The 18,409-nt window shown below is 39.0% G+C and overlaps 4 protein-coding genes across 4 annotated transcripts; 2 read left to right on the forward strand and 2 right to left on the reverse strand.

Moving 5' to 3' along the window:
• Nucleotides 1-489: 489 nt before the first annotated feature.
• Nucleotides 490-2,662, forward strand: LOC129245232 (maltase A3-like). Its single transcript, XM_054883273.1, has 6 exons — nucleotides 490-658; nucleotides 721-1,184; nucleotides 1,244-1,696; nucleotides 1,764-2,215; nucleotides 2,286-2,429; nucleotides 2,496-2,662. The coding sequence occupies exons 1-6, from the start codon at nucleotides 502-504 to the stop codon at nucleotides 2,563-2,565; spliced, it is 1,740 nt and encodes a 579-aa protein (XP_054739248.1). The 5' UTR covers nucleotides 490-501; the 3' UTR covers nucleotides 2,566-2,662.
• A 4,550-nt stretch (nucleotides 2,663-7,212) lies between these two features.
• On the reverse strand, nucleotides 7,213-9,482 carry LOC129244857 (maltase A2). The gene is made up of 6 exons (XM_054882745.1): nucleotides 8,982-9,482; nucleotides 8,531-8,907; nucleotides 8,151-8,457; nucleotides 7,763-8,079; nucleotides 7,574-7,702; nucleotides 7,213-7,505 (listed from the first exon to the last, which is right to left on the reverse strand). The coding sequence occupies exons 1-6, from the start codon at nucleotides 9,480-9,482 to the stop codon at nucleotides 7,424-7,426; spliced, it is 1,713 nt and encodes a 570-aa protein (XP_054738720.1). The 3' UTR covers nucleotides 7,213-7,423.
• Nucleotides 9,483-12,077: 2,595 nt separating this feature from the next.
• On the reverse strand, nucleotides 12,078-14,235 carry LOC129246323 (maltase A1-like). Its single transcript, XM_054885045.1, has 5 exons — nucleotides 14,052-14,235; nucleotides 12,935-13,974; nucleotides 12,529-12,872; nucleotides 12,324-12,467; nucleotides 12,078-12,266 (listed from the first exon to the last, which is right to left on the reverse strand). Exons 1-5 carry the CDS (start codon nucleotides 14,200-14,202, stop codon nucleotides 12,197-12,199), a joined length of 1,749 nt encoding a protein of 582 aa, XP_054741020.1. The 5' UTR covers nucleotides 14,203-14,235; the 3' UTR covers nucleotides 12,078-12,196.
• Nucleotides 14,236-15,839: 1,604 nt separating this feature from the next.
• LOC129246321 (maltase A1-like) lies at nucleotides 15,840-18,407 on the forward strand. Its single transcript, XM_054885044.1, has 6 exons — nucleotides 15,840-16,059; nucleotides 16,183-17,219; nucleotides 17,321-17,468; nucleotides 17,650-17,845; nucleotides 17,924-18,064; nucleotides 18,129-18,407. The coding sequence occupies exons 1-6, from the start codon at nucleotides 15,900-15,902 to the stop codon at nucleotides 18,196-18,198; spliced, it is 1,752 nt and encodes a 583-aa protein (XP_054741019.1). The 5' UTR covers nucleotides 15,840-15,899; the 3' UTR covers nucleotides 18,199-18,407.
• Nucleotides 18,408-18,409: the final 2 nt, after the last annotated feature.

Genomic DNA, 18,409 nt, shown 5'->3' on the forward strand with positions numbered 1-18,409 from the left:
CAAAAATTTTGTGTATCAGAAGGCTTTAGAATAAGTTGTTAGTTTACAATCATTAGAGTAAGTCACTAAAATAAATAAAACATTGTTATTAGAATAAGTCACAAAATAATGGCTGAGCATGAATTAAATGATGAAACAAGAAAAAAACAAAGAACAATTTTCATTTATATTTTTCTTTCACCCAGCGAAACGCTAGTTATCATATAAGTTTTTTACCCCTCATTGCGGCCAATCGAGGTTGGTCTAATAACCGGAGGAAATCCAATGCAATTTGCCTAAAATTACTATTTGCAAAACAACTTCAATAATTTCTAAATACTTGACTTATCGCTGTCATAAATTCTAATCACTAAATAGGTCAATAAATTAAAGAGTGTTTACTCGTATTTTTATACGACCTCCTATCGATCGCCAATTATATTAAGTCGATCCATGGTATAAAATCACCATTGTATCGCTGCGTGTGGCAGAGTTAACTCAAGAAAAGAATTCAACGAAATCATGTGGAAGTTTCTTAAGGTTTTACCCATCTTCACGCTGTTCATTGCAGCCGCAAGTGAATCAGCAGCAAAGTCATGGTGGGAAAGCGCATCCTTCTATCAAATATATCCACGCTCCTTTAAGGACAGCGATGGAGATGGCGTTGGTGATTTGAATGGTAAATAACTGTACGAAATAACTACAAGTTTGAATAGGTGCTAAAGAAATCTTTAATTGTAGGTATTACTGAACAACTATCCTATTTAAAAGAGATTGGCATCACCGCGACTTGGCTATCGCCCATCTTCACCTCGCCCATGGCTGATTTTGGCTATGATGTGGCGAATTTTACTGAAATCGATCCAATATTCGGTACACTAGAAGATTTCGAACAACTTCTGGCAAAGGCTAAGGAGTTGGGAGTGAAAATTATTTTAGACTTTGTGCCCAACCACTCGAGTGATGAATGCGAGTGGTTCATCAAGTCCGCGAAGAGCGATCCAGAATATAAAGACTTTTACATTTGGCATCCAGGCAAAATTTCCGAAAATGGTACACGACTACCACCAACGAACTGGATAAGTGTCTTCCGCGGCTCAATGTGGACATGGAACGATGAACGTCAGGCCTACTACTTACACCAGTTCCACGTCAAACAACCGGATCTCAACTACAACAATCCAAAAGTGCGCGAAGCTATGCAGGTTTGTAGAGATCGTGGATTAAAATATGCGCCTAATATTAATTCCAATGAATGGAGCAGGATGTGCTGCGTTACTGGGTACGCAAAGGCGTTGCCGGTTTTCGCGTTGACGCTGTACCACACATCTACGAAGTAGCGGCCGATGCTGAGGGAAATTGGCCTGACGAACCAAGTAACCCATCGGTGGCTGACCCAGCAGACTACGGTTACCTGCAACATATCTACACAACCAACCAGCCGGAGACACTTGATGTGGTGTATGAATTCCGCCAGGTATTGAAGGAATTGGATGAGGAGCTTGGTGGAGACGAACATATTCTCATGACAGAAGCCTATTCACCACTTGACGTGCTGATGCTGTATTATGGAAATGGCTCCACCGACGGTGCACAAATACCTTTCAATTTCGTGTTACTCAGCAACGTGAACAAAAATTCTAACGCTTACGACTACGAGCAGCAGATACACAACTGGTTGGACAATATGCCCGTTGGGAGCGTAGCAAATTGGGTGGTATGTAACACAAAATAAGAAATCAGTTTTCTTCTAGCTACACATTTTAATTCATAATCTTACTTAGTTGGGAAATCATGACCAGAGTCGAATTGGTACACGCCTAGGCGTCGATCGTATGGACCTGATCAATGTTTTACTAAAGACTTTGCCCGGAGTTAGTGTCACTTATCAAGGTGAAGAGATTGGCATGACGGATGTTTCGATTTCTTGGGAGGAAACCGTTGATCCGCAAGCTTGCCAATCGAGTATTGAAGAATTTGAAAGCCTCAGTCGTGACCCAGTGCGCACACCCTTCCAATGGAATGATGGATACAAGGCCGGTTTTACTGATAGCAATACCACCTGGTTGCCATTAGCCGAGGATTATAAATTGGTGAATGTGAAGCGTCAGCGTGGTATTGCCAATAGTCATCTGAATGTCTACAAGCAACTGCAGAACTTGCGCGCTACGGGAACCATGAGCGATGGAGAGGCCGAAGTAAAAGCGATTAGCGAAAATGTACTAGGCATTAAGCGGTAAGTATTTTATTGCCCATTGAGCAATCACGGGTATCAAATATTCTTACATACTTAAAACATATTTTAGCTTCCTATCCGGTGAGCGCACATATGTTGTTCTCTTGAATCTGAACGACGATTTGGAATCGGTCAACTTGAATGCCGCTTTTGGCGATCTTACAGTCGAATTAGAATATATACTAGTCACAGACAAAAGTGTTAGACGCAAGGGGTAAGGCGCTATTATACAATACATTTATACTATTGGTCTGTTTACTAATCGAAGACAACTTTTTAGCGACAAGATTTACGCCGACTCAATTGTGATGCTGCCTAAGGAAGCTGTTGTATTGGGCACAATCGTCTAAGACTGAAACCTCGTAAGGAGTAATTATTACTTTTAATTATAATACTGATTTATGTGATAGCTACTTTTACTTAGCTTTAGAAGCTCTTTCTAATTAATTTCTAAGAAATAATATATTTTGTGAAATCAAAAAAGTCGTCAAAATAAAAAAAAATTAATATTAAATTTCTTCTCAAAAGAGATGTATATATACCTAACTATCATCTAATTATCTAATTATGTAATTATCTCTCATATGTGAGCACACATTGCTTTTTCTATAGATCTAAAAAGTCTTAAAACTTATTAAAAAATAATTTAGTTTAAAATTATCTATTCGTGCGACCAGAAAGTGAGTTATTAAAAAGTTAAGACTTTGAGTAGATCAATACAAAGGCATATTTATAGATAGGATTTCGGAAAGGGGATGGCTAAGCAAAAAATCATGAAAATCATGTGCAACTAAGACTTAAATCTTTTTAAGGTTTTTTTACAATCAAATGTAATATAAGTTATCCAATCTCTTCAGATAAAATTACTGTCAACCTGAATTATTGCACATGTAGAGTAATAAATATTTTTTTACCCTCCGATGTTCATATGGATCTGGCCAGACCCAATCGATCTTTAAATGTATGTAGATCTTTTATTTTTAATAACTGAGGCTTCTTAGTCCATGACTTCCTAAAATGTAGTGTGCTAAACACAATGAAGTAGCAAAATTTAGATTTTTGCTATATTTGTTGTAAAAATAATAATTTTAAACTAATTTCGTTAATTAAGCTCACATGGGTCTGTGCAGACCCATATAAGCTTCTCATGTAAATTGGTTAACCGTTAGGTGTAAACAACTAAACTGTTAGTGGAGGCAGCGGAAGAGATAATTTTTTAGTTGACATTTGAAAATTAAAGTGAACACGTGTTTTTTAATTAGTGGGAAGTGTTTTTTTAAATAAAATGGAACAAGTAAATATGGATGAAGTTGATGTGATGACGCGTTTGCTTCGTAAGCTAAGTGCAGCAAATGTGAGTCCGGAAGAACGTCAGCGACTTCAGGCACAAATTGAAGAAATTATGGGACAGGAGTCCGATCCATTTGAAACAAGTGGCGACGTAGAAGATGATGAATATTTTCCAGATGAAGATGACTTCGGTGAAGCATCAGATATAGAACAGGAAATCGAGTTAGAGGCTGTTCTGCATGAAAACCATGATGATATTGAGGATTTGTATAGAGAAGCTATCGCCCTTCAGGCTTCAACCACAATGGAATCATACAGCACATCTATTACCCAGGCCCTTATATACAGGTAGAAAGATGGTAAGATGTGGAATTCAAATCCTCCACCACCTGGAAGGCCTCGTTGTCACAATGTTAGAACTTTTACTCGTAAAGGGCCACTACGAGGAGCGTCACCGAGTCATAAAGTTCTTTTCAAGCTATTGCTGTCTCCTGAAATCGTAAGTATCATTGTGCTGGAAACCAACAGAAAAGCCGTTGAAGCGTTTCGTCTATGGAATGAAAAGCATACCAGTAATAAACAGCGTTCTTGGGTAATGACTAACGAAGACGAAATGTATGATTTTTTTGGGATGCTACTTATTGCTGGTGTATTCCACTCGAATTCTCAGCCAGCGAAATAATTGTGGGCCAGTTACAATATGCCAATTTATAAGGCCACTATGTCATTGAATCGGTTCAAAAGCTTAACTACTTTCATCCGTTTCGATAACAGTGGTACTCGTGCTGAGAGGTTCAAGCAAAGCAAATCTGCTGCCCTGGACGATGTATGGCTCATGCTGATGGCCAATTTAGAGAAGGCATACACTCCAGATTGTCATGCAACCGTCGATGAATAGTTATTTCCATATCGTGGGCGCACTCGATTCACCCAATATATTCCGAGTAAGCCGGCAAAATATGGCATGAAAGTGTGGTGGATTTGTGACTCTGTTTCAAATTATCCTTTGAAAGGTATAATTTATACCGGAAAATCACCAGGTGGTCAGCGAGAAACGAACCAAGGTGAACGGGTCGTCATGAAATTGATGGAAAATTATATGGACAGCGGTAGGACTGTTTATGCTGATAATTTTTTTTCAACATACAACTTGGCAAATATGTTGATGGATCGTAGAGTGGCTTTCGTCGGTACCGTAAGAAAAAATAAGACCTTCATTCCGCATGAATTGCTTAACCCGAAGCGTGATGTTATATTAAAAGCACTTTATTTTTTATCACAATAAAAATACCGCTCTGTGCTCGTATATGGCAAAGCCGAAAAAGCCAGTAATAATGTTATCCACTACCCATTACCGTCAAAGCACCGATCCATTGAAAGGATTCAAGGATTTGGACTACAATAAATTTAAAGCGTAGGGTAGATACAATGGATCAATTGTTGACTGGCTATTCGTGCAAACGCTCGACAAACCGTTGGCCACTGGCAATGTTTTATAATATGCTTGATATTGCCAGTTTGGCCTCATTCATCATCTATGACGAGCTGAATCCGGCAAAGCAGAGTGATAAGAGGCGCTCATTTATCATTGAATTGGCACGGCAGCTAGTTATCCCACATATGACGAAACGGGCGACTAACCCATTAGTATGGAGGTTTGCTCATATAAGACAAGCAATGAATTTTTTCAATATCAAGATGAGTATGAATTATATGCACACCTACATATATCTCCGCGTATAAAGATATGTGTATGCATGAATTCATATTTACTAATTTAAAATAAATTATTTCGCTACTTTTAGGTGCCGGAATCTTGTCCACCGACATCAGATGCAGCACAGCAACAATCATATGCTCAAGATGCTTCAACACGGTCATCGTGCTACCATTGTGCTGCTTCTTCTTCGAAAAAGCGACGTAAAACTCGTTATAACTGCAGCAAATGTAATCGTCCCATATGTCTTAATGAACATTCCATGCAACCATATAGTTGTAAACCCAATTGCTCTTCGTAATTAATACTAATCCGTTCAAATAAATAAATAAAATTATTTTTAAAACCGTATTTCTTACATTATTTGTATGGGTCTGGGCAGACCCTTATGATGCACTTACCGCATCATAAGGCACCGAACATCGGAGGGTTAAATATATACAAATTTGACCCCGGTAAAATGAGATGGAAGGCGCTGGCAAGCGGTTGCTGTGTATTAGTGGAAAACTAAAATTTCAAACCTTTTCTTGTACTGTTTGCTTGCTTGGATTTATTTTTCGACCTACGTACGGCTATATAGTCCGGGAGCCAAGGGTCATTTTGACCTCATTATTTCATTCCGACTGATTTTATTACTGAAGGCAGACGCCATCCAATGGATGACGAAACCAACCGTCACCTCGTCCAGTAGCGGTGGGTACGTGCGTGGGACGCTGCGAAAGGTGTCGAAAAAAAATTTGTAACAACTCATTTAATACCGGTTGACATTTTTTCGCGTATTGTTGACGTTTAGTAGAATAAGAAAAAATAATCAGCTGCGCGGTAGAGGGGGGAAAATACGTCAGCTGAACAGGCGAACTTGTAAAATAAATTAAAAAGTAAAACTACTTATGCCGATTGAAATTTTTTTACATAATTTTGGACACATATGAAAATATAATAATGATGGTCAGCTGCGTTTATAGCGGTGAGAAGACCGTCAGCCGAAGCAAGAATGTATCATTGCGTTCAGCTGACGTATTTTCCCCCTCTACGGCGCAACTGACTATTTTTTTTTTATTCTACTAAATGTCAACAATACATGAAAAAAATTTCAGCCGGTATAAAATGAGTTGGTAGACATTTCTTTTCGACACGTTTCGTACCCTCCCACAATCACACCCACCGCGGTACAGAATTTAACGGTATAAAAATGCAGTCCAAAATCGACCCCTGGCTCCCGGACTAATAGATTTGTCATAACAAATAAAAGGGGAGAGTTGTAAGCGAAAATTTGAAAAAATCTCGTTCGTCGTTGAAAATAGAAAATAAAAAAAAGGATATTATTTTTGAAAATGGATTATCGTTGGCCTTAAGAGAACAACTGTCGTATGGAGTAAAGCCCAAAGTAGAGGTGTCATAACCATAACGCTATAAATTTGCTGATCGAACCAACATATGGGCAACGCTGTAATCGATTAGAGGGGCCATGCCATAATTCCATAGCCATAACCAGTTGCATGGTGTTTCGATAAAGCTTCCAAGTTTCGTAGCAATTGAGAAAGTCGTTTCTAAAAGAAAGCGTGTAAGTTTTGATTAAAACAGAGACGTCAATTCGACGCATTATTTGATATTTCTTAAAACTTCCTGGGTATTCTTTCAAACCTTTGGAGAAATAATTTTTGCATCTATCTCAAGGTCCAAGTCGAAGGGATACTCGAAAAACAGAAGCATAAATCAATTTTGGAAAAGACAGATTTACTAGTATATATATTTCGCATGAGAATGTAATCAAATTTTTGATTATCGAAAATTGAATGAAACTGTTTTGAACTAAGTACATATGAGCTATCACACCGGGTGGTAAATACCTTCTTTTATGAGTGGATTTATTAGCAGCTCTGAAGTACGTGCTTGTGTTCTGCTAATCAGGTAAAATTCCACCAAGGGTAAATATTTATTTAACTTTCACGATAATTCGTCCATAATCGATTTTGCCACACACATAAGCTGCTTAAAAAAAGGGGTATTTTTATTATCGGCGCTGATAAGTAGTTATTATGTAGTTTATTACTTATTAGCGTAGATACTTAAAGATACCGATGCAAACTTTATTGCCCAATACTATACAAATAAATATACGTACAAATGCGGGTTAATTGCTATGTAGAAAATAAAAATTTAGGTACTACAATTCTGTGCATCTCCAGCACTGGAACATATCAGCTGCTTTCAGCCGACGAGTAGAGAACAACCGCTTCAAATGGCATCAAATATATGCGCTGACTCAAATCAACTTTTTCGCTAAAAAATTAAGAATTACCGGAAACAAATATTTCAATAGCAAAGAATATTATAAACTTGTCACATACCCATAGCTGTGTGGAGAGTACGGACTGAGCAGCACATACTCCATCGTTTGGTTTGCCAAGCCATACAAATATTCTATGCTATTGCCCATATTTATGAGTATTCGATATTCTTCACGTTTGACGGCGGTTCTGCAAATGAAAGTAAAACATTTTAAACATTTTTTTAAAGAGTGATTTTTCTCGACGTACCTTACAACTTGAAATACTTGCTCCGACACGGCACCAAACGAGAAACCATTATCATCCTTGAACGCTTTGAAAGCTGGAGTTTGCTTCAACTTCGTCATTCCTTTGAAGATCTGCAAAGTGCTGCGTGCGACACCGCGTTCCGTTGCTACGTTAATTACCTCATAATCGGAAGATACCGGCAGCCATGTGGTTGGACCAGTAGTGAAGCCGGCGTGCGCTGAGTTGGTCCACTGCATGGGCGTGCGCTCAGGATCACGATCTTCGCAAGAAACTTCAGTACATTCAGTGTCTACATTGGACATGCCAATTTCTTCACCCTGTGTAAACAGAAAACAAGTATTCAATTATTTGAGTATAAGTAAAGATAATTTCAATTCCCACGCCCCACATAATACGTCACTGATGTGCCGGGTAATGCGTGCACCAGCATAGTCATCAGATACACCTTTCGTTGACTCATACGCGTAGCCAGGCGATCATTGTCGTGGTTGCCCAGCACCCAGTTAGCGCTGTGATGTCTTTCCCATATTGTATCCATCCATACCTTGGTAAGCTGCTCAACATTTCTAGCCGTCGAATGGGAATCCAGCGACATTAAATTGAAGTTCATTGGTATTTGTGTGCCTGCGTGTGTGCCATTATTAATGTAGTCGCTCAAAACGTCAACCGAGCTGTAGGCCTCAGCTATCAAAGCTCTATAGAAATGAAAGGGTTTTACTAAACACTTAAAAATGTCATTGCGATCACCACTCTGCTGTGGTTACTCACATAGTATCGCCACCATTCTGATTCTTGTATTCATCAAAGAACTTGCGCCACTCGTAGACAACCTCAAGTGTCAGCGGTTGATCTTTTGTGTAGATGTGATCATGATAATTATAGCTATTGGGATCATCGCTCCAGCCACTCCTCGGTTCGTCGGGATATGTGCCATTCGCGTACTGTTTCTCACCAATATGTGGCACTGCATCAATACGAAAGCCATCCACACCGCGATCAACCCAAAACTGCAACACAGCCTGCATATACTCTCGCACCATTGGATTGCTGAAGTTGAGATCCGGTTGTTTTGCCAAAAATTGATGCAGGTAATATTGCTGACGTTGCTCGTTCCACGTCCACATCGAACCACTGAAGACGCTCACCTACAAAAGAAACATTTCCTAAGTTCAAAGTTCAAATTTTTGCAGATATTGCAAACATTGCACAATAAACATACCCAGTTGCTAGGTGGCACACGTTCGCCAGTTTGCGAATCAATTTTGCCATCCTCCCACATATAGAAATCATCGTAACCATCTTCACGACGTATGGATTTCTGGAACCACTCGCACTCGTCACTCGAGTGATTGGGCACAAAGTCTAAAATAATCTTCAGTCCTAGTTTATGGGCCTTCGCAATCATTACATCAAAATCCTCCATTGTACCAAACAGTGGATCGATATTAGTAAAATTAGATACATCATAGCCCATATCTGCCATCGGTGACTCGAAGATTGGTGAAAGCCAAGTTGCAGTTACACCGATTTCTTTGAGATATTCCAGACGTGACGTAATGCCATTCAAATCGCCCACTCCGTCGCCATCACTGTCCATAAACGATCGCGGGTATATCTGATAGAGTGTGGCAGACTCCCACCAGTCAACTGTGGTGGCAAAAGCGCAGTTGCCACAGCAGAGCAGGACCGCAGTGAATAATAATAATAGTTGCGACAACATTACAAAATCGACTGTGAGAGTAGACTAGGCGATTTATATTTTAAAAGCTGGCCATACTTGACTACGAATAATCTTCAATACAGTTATTAGATAAGAAATTTATTACTAAATTTTATACAAAACCCATCCGAGAAAATTGCTGGTTGCGCGGTTACACGTCAATATGTAGGTATGTACGTATGTATGGCTTTTTTGATAAATAATTTTTTTGTGTTTTGCTTCGCCAACAACATCAACGTGTCCAGCAGCGCTCAGTTCCGCTAGAAATACATTTGGCATCCGTGCGTTACTAACGGCCACGTGATTGACGAAGGGTCCGGTGGCTCTAGGCAAACTTGTAAATTGTGACAGTTGATTTTTTTCTGAGACTCTTAACAACATAATTTACAACAGCACACCAAAATTCATGTACAAAAAAGCGAAAAAAATAAGAAGGGGAGTTTGCTGTTCAGCTGGCGGCATACATATTTTCTCAGATGAATTAATAACTATAGCTTATCGGATTGGATGTTCTTCTGTCAACCAATTTGTGAAGTAAAATATCATTGTTTTTTTTTTTGTTTTTGATTGAGGTGTTTGAAGTCATGAGGGAGCTGTGTGGCTTTTTATATAATTCTAATAATTTTCTGACTTTTGACAAAGCAATTTCGCAGATTGTTTGGCTTTGATAACAATGAAAATTAGTAGTCATACTCAAAATACAGTAATAAACACTTAAAGTTTCAATAAATGGAAAATTAATAAACGAAAAGTGTATTGTTCGGTTAACCACTCCAATAACATTGGTCTACGAATAAATATTTTTTTTGACCCAGGCATAGGTCATCCCATTCGTATAAAAAACCTCGTCGCTGAGTACAAAAATCCACATAATTTTGTGTTCGCCACTTGCCAAACTTTACTTAAATTTTGCCGACCGAATAGTTCTATCCATTCGGGGATAAATTTTTTTTTTTACCTTTGTAAATAGTTTGAAAATGTTTACTTCTAATAAAAAAATTTACCTTTAATTTGATATGTCAAATACAAAATTAAGCATTTTTAATGATCTACCTTTTTTACTTCAATACAAAACTGTTATTTGACAGTATCTCAGTAAATACATGACAGAAACAAAATGAATTGATTTTCGGACTCCGCGACCGATTTAACATAGGAATTGGTCGATCTAATATTTTGGGCTTTTTTGGCTGTAAACTAGTGTAACTACTCAATACAAGTGCTGGCATACATACTACAATGCACTCGAATGCCTATATGCATATATACACACATATTACAATTGCTGATGCGGCAATGTACGAGTACTAATCTACTATAATTCCATAAGTATTACCCGCTCTGCCACACTCGTGTAACTGTACAAATTTTTCCTTTTCAGAACCTGCACTAAATGGTGTTTGTCTTCTTTCTTATTTTTAAAATAAATACAGCTGTTGTTGCCGAGAGTGCTTGAGAGACAAAAGCTTTTCTGATACTGGAGCAGGCGCACTTCAGCACTGACAAAGCCTATTATACGAGTACGAGATATGCAAGTATGTACGTAAATGCGGTACGCGGCCCTAATAGAGACACTCCACACTAGAATCGCTGGTATTAAAAAAACCCCAAAGGAATGTGAGAAATTACTTGCTCATGTTACGACACATTCTCCAGTACTGGGTGAGAAGTCGGTCCAGGCTGCCAAAATGCAAGCGTAAAACGGAGGTTTTGATGATTTCGTTCTGATAATATGGACGTCGAAGATGAGGTGCGTTCTGTTGGGTTAGTCTTTGAAAATGTCGACAAACTCAAGGAAATCGGCGAGTCGGACCTCTATATGCGTATTTTTTCCATGACCTAGAAACTGAAGAAAAGTTAGAAAACCATTTGAAGCATTTGCATAAGGTTTCAAGAAGGAACTGTATATATTGGAGAAACACGATTTTACGCAAATAACCTTTTGAGCCAAATTGACACTGATTTTGGAAGCAAATGTTAATTGGACACAACAGCCGCAAAAGGTCGTCACCAACGAATGCTTATATCTTTCGGGAAAAGATTGGAAAGCAACAATCCGGATTGAGCTGCTTCTATCCGACCGTACTTTCAAATCGGACTGTCAACAACTGACCATTCAGACAATACCGAACCGCACATATATTTAGTGAATCGCCAAAAACTCAGAGAGCTCAGAGAGTCTAGACATACCACCAAATGATTAGCACCATTTCAAGTATTTGCCAAATTTCCCTGTTGGCACATGATTGGCCTCGAGGGAGGCTTGTGAAAATTACCTGATAAAACCGTTTATCTATTGGGCCAAGGAATAATGAAATTGTCCTCGAAATGGACAAAGAGACAACAAAGACGCATATTTGAGCTACATCGGAGAATCCAAAAAATTTCGGAACTTTTTACGCCATGACTGTATTAAAAATTAAATGGTGACGAGTCTTGCACAGGCGAACATTGTTTCCCTTTACATACAAGAATGACGAAGCATTTATTCTGATTTACTAGTGCAAACTCATACCGAATATACGCGATATCCAATGCTTCGATAGATGTATAGCATTACCCAAGCTCCCAGGCATGCAATGAATCTTTAAAACATTTTCTCGGAATGCAATTTATTTTATATACAACTGTCAAATATTCAATTTAAAGAAGCTTTACATTTGCTTCCACAAGAAAATTTTATTGACGCTCTAAGTTGGGACTGCTAGCTAAGCCTAGTCGGTCCAACGCAAAACGTAGCCATTATAAGCTTTTGTCGCAAATGAATCGGCATCCACAATTTCACTGTTAAAAGAAAATAGTTTAGTAAAGCAATCGATTTAGAGTTCATGACTTGCTCACCCATTTATTCGGCCTGAATACAATGAACTGAGGACGACCTCAGGCGTACCGCTTAAATCGTCAAATAAGCCGTTTAGATTCAATACCTCATCTTGATCGCCAATATTCAGGATCATAAGATAAGTATTACCTGTGTCAGCGCTCCTAAAGTATAAAACCAAGTTTACTTAGAGAAATTATATCTCCCACTGCCGCCAATTCTCACCTCTTATACAACAAAACATTGTTCACGACAACTGATTCATAATCACCACTGCTGAAAGCTGGCTCAGATTTCCTTAATGCTGTTAGTTGTTTGAAGATTTTTAAATGGCTATTTTCAGCTGCCAACTGTGCGTCAATATTGTTGTTCTCATATGACTGACCTACTGGCAACCAAGTATGATCAGCTGTGCTGAAACCGGCATTTTTCGAATTATCCCAAAGGAAGGGCGTGCGCTCAGGATCACGTGAGTATTTAAGGTAAGTGCTGGGATCTGCGTTGCATGCTTGTGGATCAACACTGTCCTCCCAAGACACATAACCATCCTCCAAACCATACTCTTCTCCCTTAAATTTACATTTTCATCAAGTCGAGTCCCACAAAAATAATTACAAATTCAGGTACTTACGTTGTAAGTGACTGCAATGCCTGGTAGAGTTTGTAAAAAGATGTTCATCAAGTCAGCGCGTTGTGCTCCAAATCGAGAAGCTAATCTGGGATTGTCGTGGTTTCCCAGCACCCAATTGGCATAGACACCTTGTGGCATATTATCTAGCCAGTGGCGTACATAGTAATCGTACTTCTCGGCACTACTTTGATTATTCAATTCTGCCATCATTTCGAAGTTGAATGGGATATTAGAGCCATTGTGCACACCATCTCCATACATGCGCATCAGATTTTCAAAACTAGTGTAGGCCTCTGTGAGCAGCACTTTAGTGTCGGTATCGTAATCGCGTTTCCATTGGTCCACAACATCACGCCATTGGTAGACTATATCGAATATCTCCGGTAGAGAATTGGTGTATATGTGATTCAAATGACACCAATCATTCGGATCGGGGCAAGAGCTGGTATCTGCAATCACTGGTTCGTCCGGATAAGTGCCAGTTGCAGGATCAATATCGGCTTCAAAGAGGAAGGGCACAGCATCAATGCGAAAACCATCAACGCCACGCTCCAACCAAAACCTTAGTATATTTTTCATTTCCTCCACAACATTTGGATTGCGATAGTTTAGGTCTGGCTGTTTGACGCCAAACTGATGCAAGTAATACTGTTGACGTTGATCATTCCACTCCCAAGCGGAGTAGCGGAATTGGGAAACCCAATTGCTCGGAGGCTGACGTGCACCAGTTGTGGCATTAATAACTCCATCATGCCAAATGTAGAAATCGCGATAGTAGGAATCATTGGCGATGGAACGTTTGAACCATTCGTGCTCGTCGCTGGTGTGATTGGGCACAAAGTCTAGTATGAGATGCAAACCGATACTGTGCGCCTTTTCGATTAATGCTAGCAAATCATCGGAAGTGCCGTATTCTGGCTGAACTTTGGTATAATCCGAGATGTCATAGCCAAAATCAGCCATTGGGGATTGGAAGATAGGCGACAGCCAAACACCTTGCATACCGATATCCTTGACGTAGTCCAATTTTTCTTTTATACCTGTTTGGAGATTAGAAGGATTTCAAGAACGATATTGCACTGAGCTGCTGAAATGCTTACGAAGGATACACACTCACCATTTAAGTCGCCAATGCCATCGCCATTACTGTCCTTAAAGGAACGTGGATAGATTTGGTAGAAATTACCATTTTCCCACCAGTCCAGCTCACTGTAGCCAAGATGGCAAACAGCGAATACTATTAGGAATATGCCGATAAGCTTTCCCATGTTGTCGTTAGCAGGAAGTATTGCGTTACTGACAACAATTCTTATTCGAGGGCACTTTATAGAGAGTTGTACGCTCCGCCAAGCTGTGTTTCTATGAATGAATAATGGAATTGCACAACAGACAATACTGTTGCTTTTTGTATTATTTTGCTGTTCTGAAGCCAATTTGTTTACAATTTTTGCAAACTAATAACACTATTTTTCGTTTCCCTTTGTTTGGAATAGCTGCTCATTTTTTACTATTCCACAACAGCTGCATAAATTAACATTCGTTCTCGGCTTTCTGTATCATCTAATTGATACCGGCAACGAATGTGTTTTATTTTCGTAAATGAATTGTACTTAAGTATTTCATAATGGCTAGTCAACCCATGCAAAATAGACAACTTTTGTTTAGTTTGCACACAGATGGTGAATAACTAATCAAATGGGATAATTAATTAGTATGGAATTCGAGGATATGGTAGTTTAAATATTTGTCCATAAAGTATATTTTTCTTAATATAATTAACAGAAACGCAAGAATAAATTTTTAAAAGAACATTTTTAATACCTTTTTCAATTCCAGAAAATTTTCTTTCTGAATTGCTACCCATATGTTTATTCTACATTTCATTATAGTCTTAAAATATTTTTTTTTTTTAATTAATCAGATATATACAACTCCAAAAATGCTTTTGCATTAGAACCAAGGCTGATTTGTTTTTGTTTTTTCTTTCGTTGTGTGCATTCAGATGCCAACACAAAATGATATAACGAAATACCGTTCGATCCACACTATCGTCTTTCCAACTTTCCCAAATCAAATTCGAATTTAGTACGTCAGGAAACTTTTGAAAATTGTAATGAGTTATTATTTCAGATAGTTACTCAATTTAGGGTAGTTTTTCAATTGGTCACTGCAGACTGAGAAGTTGACTTTGAAAACGCAGGGTCGGTTTTAAAGCCCATGCCAGTTTGTGGTTTCGGAGCTTTTGTTTCTAATATGAAGCTGAAGCTATTTCCGAATACCCTTATAGATTTATTAAGAAGATTTAGGGCTTGATGAGTGGTGTGAGGAGCAGAGTGCACAATTGATCCTAAAGTCGCCCTACTTATCCTTAAATACAAATCTAGCATACACAGTTTGAGTGAAGGGTGCCCTATCACTTTTTCCTGCTGTTGATAAGTAATTATTTTATTTTGAACACTCACTTTCTCAGGCCAAATTCAAATTAACCGAAAAAATGTCTCTAAGCAAATACTTGAAACTTCCATATCAAAAAAAACGCACTGAAAACATCTCCGCAACTTGAAAATAAGTACGTAAACAGCATTTCCTTTGCAAAACTAAATGTTTTTACAAACCAAACAGCAACCAGAATACAATAACAAAATATTGAAAGAAGTTTTCATTCTACTTAAACTCAATCTCATGTGAACTAAATGATCAGCACTTTCATACCGAGTGACTTTATCCGCATTTCAAAGATATTTCACACAATATTTACAAAGCAATTGTTTGATAAAAATCGCAAAACCAACACTTGACAATTATCAATAAATATTTTTTATTTGCTTAAAAAAATCACTACACAATTTTTTTATATAAAAAGCAGCTGAGTGAAAAAATTAATTAGTTTCAATTGTCTAGTAGAACCCCACGGTTGTTTATAGAAATTATACTTAGAGTCAACGTTAAGAAAGTGAGCATTGAAATGCGTACGGTAAACACATTGTTGTTGGCGGTGCTTTCCCTTCTCGCCGTATTTACCACCACCATACACAGCAAGGAGTGGTGGGAGAACGGCAATTACTATCAAATTTATCCACGTTCATTTCGGGATAGCGACGGCGATGGCATTGGAGATTTGAATGGTAAGTTTCTGCTTTCTAAGAAACAAAATTCAGAATAAGTTCAAGAATTTTCACTACGCTTGCACAACAACAAAATTAGAGTAACCAAACGTCTAAACTGTTGCTTTTATTTTTAATTCCTAGGCGTTACCGAGAAACTGCAATACTTAAAGGATATCGGCTTTACGGCTGCTTGGCTTTCGCCCATCTTCAAGTCACCTATGGCCGATTTCGGTTATGATATCGCCGACTTCTACCAGATTCATCCAGAGTACGGCACCATGGAAGATTTCGAAAATATGATCAAGAAAGCCAAAGAGGTCGGTATCAAGATTATATTGGACTTTGTGCCGAATCACTCCAGCGATGAAAATGAATGGTTCACTAAGTCGGTCGATGGTGATCCAGCATATGCCGACTTCTATGTCTGGCACAATGGCAAAATTAATGAAACCACCGGCGAGCGGGAACCACCCAGTAATTGGGTGAGCGCGTTCCGTTACACTGCCTGGGAGTGGAATGAAGTACGTCAGCAGTACTATCTGCATCAATTCGCTATCAAACAGCCTGATCTCAACTACCGCAACCCTGCCGTCGTGGCCGAGATGAAAAATGTTATGCGTTTCTGGCTAGGCAAAGGCATTTCAGGTTTCCGCGTTGATGCTATACCCTATCTTTTTGAAAAAGAGCTGGATCGCTATAACAACTACCCTGATGAGCCCGTAATCGATGATGTCAGCAGCTGTCCTGATCCAGACGATGGCTGCCACTTGCAGCACATATACACACAGGACCAGCCCGAAACTTTCGATATGGTTTACCAGTGGCGTACATTGGCCGAGGAATTCAAGAAAGAGCATGGCGGCGATACACGCATACTGCTCACCGAAGCCTACACCAGTTTCGATAACATTTTGCGTTTCTATGGCAATGGCGTGCTGAACGGCTCACACATTCCATTTAATTTCGATTTCTTAACAAATGTTGTGAACAACACAAGAGCGCCAGTGGTGGTGGAGCATATCGAGAAGTGGCTGAACTCCATGCCGGAGGGTGTGTATGCCAATTGGGTGTTGGGCAACCACGATAACAAGCGGATGGCTTCGCGTTTCGGTGTGCAGCGTGCAGATCTTTTCAACATACTTTTGCAAACTTTGCCCGGCAATGCGGTGACTTACAATGTAAGTGAGAGTAAACCTTTTACATGGAACATTTTCAGCTGATTGTTCACTGTTCCTTGCACTTTTTTATGAGCTGCTTATTTACCTGAAATTGTTTTCAGGGAGAGGAGCTTGCTATGACCGATGTGTACATTAGCTGGGAAGACTCTGTTGACCCCCAGGCCTGTAATGCGAATCCAACTACGTACTACGCTGTCTCTCGTGATCCAGCGCGCACACCTTATCAATGGGATGCATCACCAAATGCCGGTAAGTGGCAGCAATTATAGAAACTTTTCATAAACCTTATCTGATAAGTAGGGTTGACTGTTTCAATCGCATACTCTTCACACTATCAGTGAATAAATTTTTTTCGCATTTACGCGGTCTTTTATCAGTTATTTTCATATAGATATTATTTATTCTAACACTTAACATCACATTATGACAGGTTTCACCTCGGGTGACCACACATGGCTTCCTGTGTCCGCTGACTATAAACAAAACAACGCACTGGCACAGCTACGTGCACCACAATCGCATTTACAAGTATTCAAAAAGTTGATACGCCTGCGCAAGGAGCCATCATTCCAAGATGGTGAACTCAAAATCAAAGCGATCGACGACGATCTCATCGTTTACTCACGGTAGGTGTGCTTTAGTCCCTTATTTTCGATTTCATTAAATATCGCCCACTTGCCTATTATTCCACTCAATCTTTGCAGTCAACAATCTGGCAGCGACCTTTATGTGATCGTGCTAAACTTGGGCGCTACTGATAAGTCGCTAAACGTAAACGATCACTACTCATTGGGTAGCCAAGCAGAGGTGATCACAACTTCCATACAATCGCAATACAACGATGGGTGAGTACAGAAATATGAAATAATGATATTCTAAACAAATTCTAAACAAGCTTACTTCTTTTAGCGACATCATCGATCCTACCACATTCAAGGCAGAGGCTTATGTAGGCACTGTCCTAGTCGCGGTTTCGTGAATTTAACCAATAGAATAAGTACAGAGTATTATTTTCTTAACGTAAGATAAGCAACAGCAATCACTCATTACAAGCGGACAAATTAAAAACTAGCTTAAGATGCATACACATACGTAACTACACATATAAATATATTAAAATTTATTTTAAAAAATATTTAATAAAAAACAAATGTAATCCAATGTCGTACATAAAGGGTTTTCCAATAAGA

The sequence above is a fragment of the Anastrepha obliqua genome, chromosome 4, assembly GCF_027943255.1.
Source record: "Anastrepha obliqua isolate idAnaObli1 chromosome 4, idAnaObli1_1.0, whole genome shotgun sequence".
Lineage (NCBI taxonomy): Eukaryota > Metazoa > Arthropoda > Insecta > Diptera > Tephritidae > Anastrepha > Anastrepha obliqua.

What these genes read in the sequence shown, in the direction of transcription:
- LOC129246321 (XM_054885044.1), top strand. Translation starts at nt 15,900, where the DNA reads ATGCGTACGGTAAACACATTGTTGTTGGCGGTGCTTTCCCTTCTCGCC. An exon ending in TGGCATTGGAGATTTGAATG is followed by an intron (nt 16,060 to 16,182) that starts GTAAGTTTCTGC and finishes TTTAATTCCTAG; the next exon opens with GCGTTACCGAGAAACTGCAA. An exon ending in CAATCGCAATACAACGATGG is followed by an intron (nt 18,065 to 18,128) that starts GTGAGTACAGAA and finishes TACTTCTTTTAG; the next exon opens with CGACATCATCGATCCTACCA.
- LOC129246323 (XM_054885045.1), bottom strand. Translation starts at nt 14,202, where the DNA reads ATGGGAAAGCTTATCGGCATATTCCTAATAGTATTCGCTGTTTGCCAT. An exon ending in TGGCATTGGCGACTTAAATG is followed by an intron (nt 13,975 to 14,051) that starts GTGAGTGTGTAT and finishes ATCTCCAAACAG; the next exon opens with GTATAAAAGAAAAATTGGAC. An exon ending in GCATTGCAGTCACTTACAAC is followed by an intron (nt 12,873 to 12,934) that starts GTAAGTACCTGA and finishes TGTAAATTTAAG; the next exon opens with GGAGAAGAGTATGGTTTGGA.
- LOC129245232 (XM_054883273.1), top strand. Translation starts at nt 502, where the DNA reads ATGTGGAAGTTTCTTAAGGTTTTACCCATCTTCACGCTGTTCATTGCA. An exon ending in AAGTGCGCGAAGCTATGCAG is followed by an intron (nt 1,185 to 1,243) that starts GTTTGTAGAGAT and finishes TGAATGGAGCAG; the next exon opens with GATGTGCTGCGTTACTGGGT. An exon ending in AAAAGTGTTAGACGCAAGGG is followed by an intron (nt 2,430 to 2,495) that starts GTAAGGCGCTAT and finishes ACAACTTTTTAG; the next exon opens with CGACAAGATTTACGCCGACT.
- LOC129244857 (XM_054882745.1), bottom strand. Translation starts at nt 9,482, where the DNA reads ATGTTGTCGCAACTATTATTATTATTCACTGCGGTCCTGCTCTGCTGT. An exon ending in CAGAATGGTGGCGATACTAT is followed by an intron (nt 8,458 to 8,530) that starts GTGAGTAACCAC and finishes TCATTTCTATAG; the next exon opens with AGCTTTGATAGCTGAGGCCT. An exon ending in TACTCTCCACACAGCTATGG is followed by an intron (nt 7,506 to 7,573) that starts GTATGTGACAAG and finishes TTAATTTTTTAG; the next exon opens with CGAAAAAGTTGATTTGAGTC.